General features: G+C 40.1%; 1 protein-coding gene across 1 annotated transcript; it reads right to left on the reverse strand.

Annotated features, from left to right (window-relative positions):
- Positions 1-854: 854 nt before the first annotated feature.
- Positions 855-2,417, reverse strand: LOC135490925 (FMRFamide-activated amiloride-sensitive sodium channel-like). Its single transcript, XM_064776505.1, has one exon. It carries the CDS (start codon positions 2,358-2,360, stop codon positions 855-857), a length of 1,506 nt encoding a protein of 501 aa, XP_064632575.1. The 5' UTR covers positions 2,361-2,417.

The raw sequence follows: 2,417 nt of genomic DNA on the forward strand, positions 1-2,417 counted from the left end.
GTTCGCTCTCTGATGAAAATTTTCTATCCGAAGTCCGTGCTTTGAAACCAGGTTACTGTTCGAGTTCAGCGACAATAATTAATTTGTCCGTAACTCTGGCGACTGTGACGTCAATCAATAGTCAGTCGGCTGATTTTAAGGGTCATCTCAACAAGATGTTGACGACGTGGTTCATTCCTGTGCATTATTATGTGTGCCCTGCAGTTACTAAGAGATAAACAGTGCCGTAGTGCTCTCATCATGCATGCATGCAGTGCAACAAGACTTGACATGCATACATATGTAGTATTTTTATATGAGTAGATTGAAAATTCCTGTCGGGGCTGCCAGAAAATGCCAAATGCCTCTTTTCCGTCACTGAATAAGTCGCTGTAAGAATTGCCTACTCAGGAAACAGGTGAAAAAAGACCCATAGGTTATATACATGTACATGAAGTTCGGTCATCACAAAATGAAGAAACTATCTGAAAATTTCTCCATATCTAATTACAAATCTATATCTTACAGACATTCCCTAATTGATAGAATTCTGGCATTATCCAGTGCATGATGAAAAACTCTCTAAATATTGCCATCACAGTATCTCCACCAGATAGTGAGAATCATTCGTGAGAAAAGATTTTTTGGTTTGTGTCAAAGTTGTCTATGTTTTGCGTGACTAAAATAGACTAAAACATTTATTTGAAAGTCAGTCGCTGTTCAATCATTATCTTGCATACATTTATTACACTTCTGGTGACAGATTTTTTCACACCTGGTTCATTCATAACTCAATCAATTTGGGATTAATTTGCCTGTTTTAAATAAAGTTTTCACCTTTTTCAAATTTCTGTAAAAAAGACTCCTGGGTGTCATCACAATTTTGTAGAGAATGTGTTTTCATATGGGGCCCTCCGGTACTGATTGTTAACATCATTCTCCTGGTCAGTGCTTACAGGTTGTCCCGCCTTTTTTGGGCAACACAGTTGCCTTATCTTCTTGAGTACTCCAATTTTCAAACAATCCCAGAATAACTCCAAGAGTTCTACGAGAGTAACCACAGTAATTCCTAACCAGAAACTGAGAGCACCACCGACACTGCTGAGTAGATGCGTGCCCGAAATGAGTGGTACTTCTGTGATCTTTGTAACGCGGAAATCATGTCGCTTTACCGTTAATTTCACGAAGTTGCGCTTGATTAAGTCATATTTGCGTAGCTCCTTATATGCCTCACCGCGATTACTTTTCATTTTAGATTTTATCGACTCGTAAATATCAAAATGATGTGCATAGCTTTTGTTTTTGATATAATTTTCATAAACTGCTAAATGGAAAGATTCATGGGGCCAAACAGCCATTGTTAAATTTGGAATATACTTTGTTGCAAAGCATGGCTGTGGACAACTGCAGTGGTTATCATCGGTGATAGTTTCTTGTTTGAGTGATAGCATTTTATTCAGGCATTGGAGGCGTCTCAGAACTTTGTCTTTGTTCTTTTCTAAGCGACCACAGTAGGGGTATTTGGTCATGTCATAGCCAAGCGGTGCAGGCAGCGTTGGATCCTTGCATTTGCATATTCTCATGATGCTGAGTTGACGGCACATATCATCGCAAGCGCCCATTGAGTAGACGTACATGTCGTTAAAAAGATTAGTCAGATTGATATTGATGTCAGAGATGCAATCGCCGTGAGGTTCGCTCAGAAAGTTAAGATATGTCGTACGCAGTTCGACTTCTGCTGCCATCCCTGCCGGCACTAGTATATCCTCAAAGTCTAAACGTGGGTACGCATTAAATCCGTGAAGACGCACTTTCACGCCGTGCATCTGCGCCATTTGGTCCTGAATTGTAATTGTTGGATAATCGGGGTAAGTGAAGTCATCTAAAAATATTAAAATTGTCACGGAAGTTGCATTCATTTGTTCCTCTAAACTATTCATAGATATCGTGTAACAGTTCAGATATTCTGGGTGCTCATACATATCAATCCGCCCACATGGCACCTGTTTATGTTCTGAGCCCTGCACTACAATAAAATGGCAATTATTTATCAAGGTATCCTGATCGGGTCCCAGAGATTTTGCTATTTCGCGGTCGGTATTTTGATAATATCCCTTAATGGACGCCATGGAATTCCATATACTCTTATTATGCGCACCAGTTGCGGTATCAACGTAAGATTGTATTGTATCAAAATATTCGTCTATTGCAGTCGTACCATTCTTCTCGACCATTTTTGACCAGCCGCTACTGAGTGGTTGTAGTGAGCAAAGAGTCGTGCTAGGAAACGGTCGTTTTTCTGTCTCATGTATGATGTGGATTTGCCGTTTTGGCCAATGTAGAAAATCTTCCACCAAGTCACCTGTCTGTTTTAACGACATCCCAAGAAATGTCAACACAGACACAGCCCAGATTATTTTCCATACCACACTGTGCGA

Source organism: Lineus longissimus, chromosome 7 (genome assembly GCF_910592395.1).
Source record: "Lineus longissimus chromosome 7, tnLinLong1.2, whole genome shotgun sequence".
Taxonomy (NCBI): Eukaryota; Metazoa; Nemertea; class Pilidiophora; order Heteronemertea; family Lineidae; genus Lineus; species Lineus longissimus.

Bases quoted from the DNA above. Each gene is read 5' to 3' on its own strand.
- LOC135490925 (XM_064776505.1), bottom strand. From the start codon at position 2,360: ATGTCGTTAAAACAGACAGGTGACTTGGTGGAAGATTTTCTACATTGG.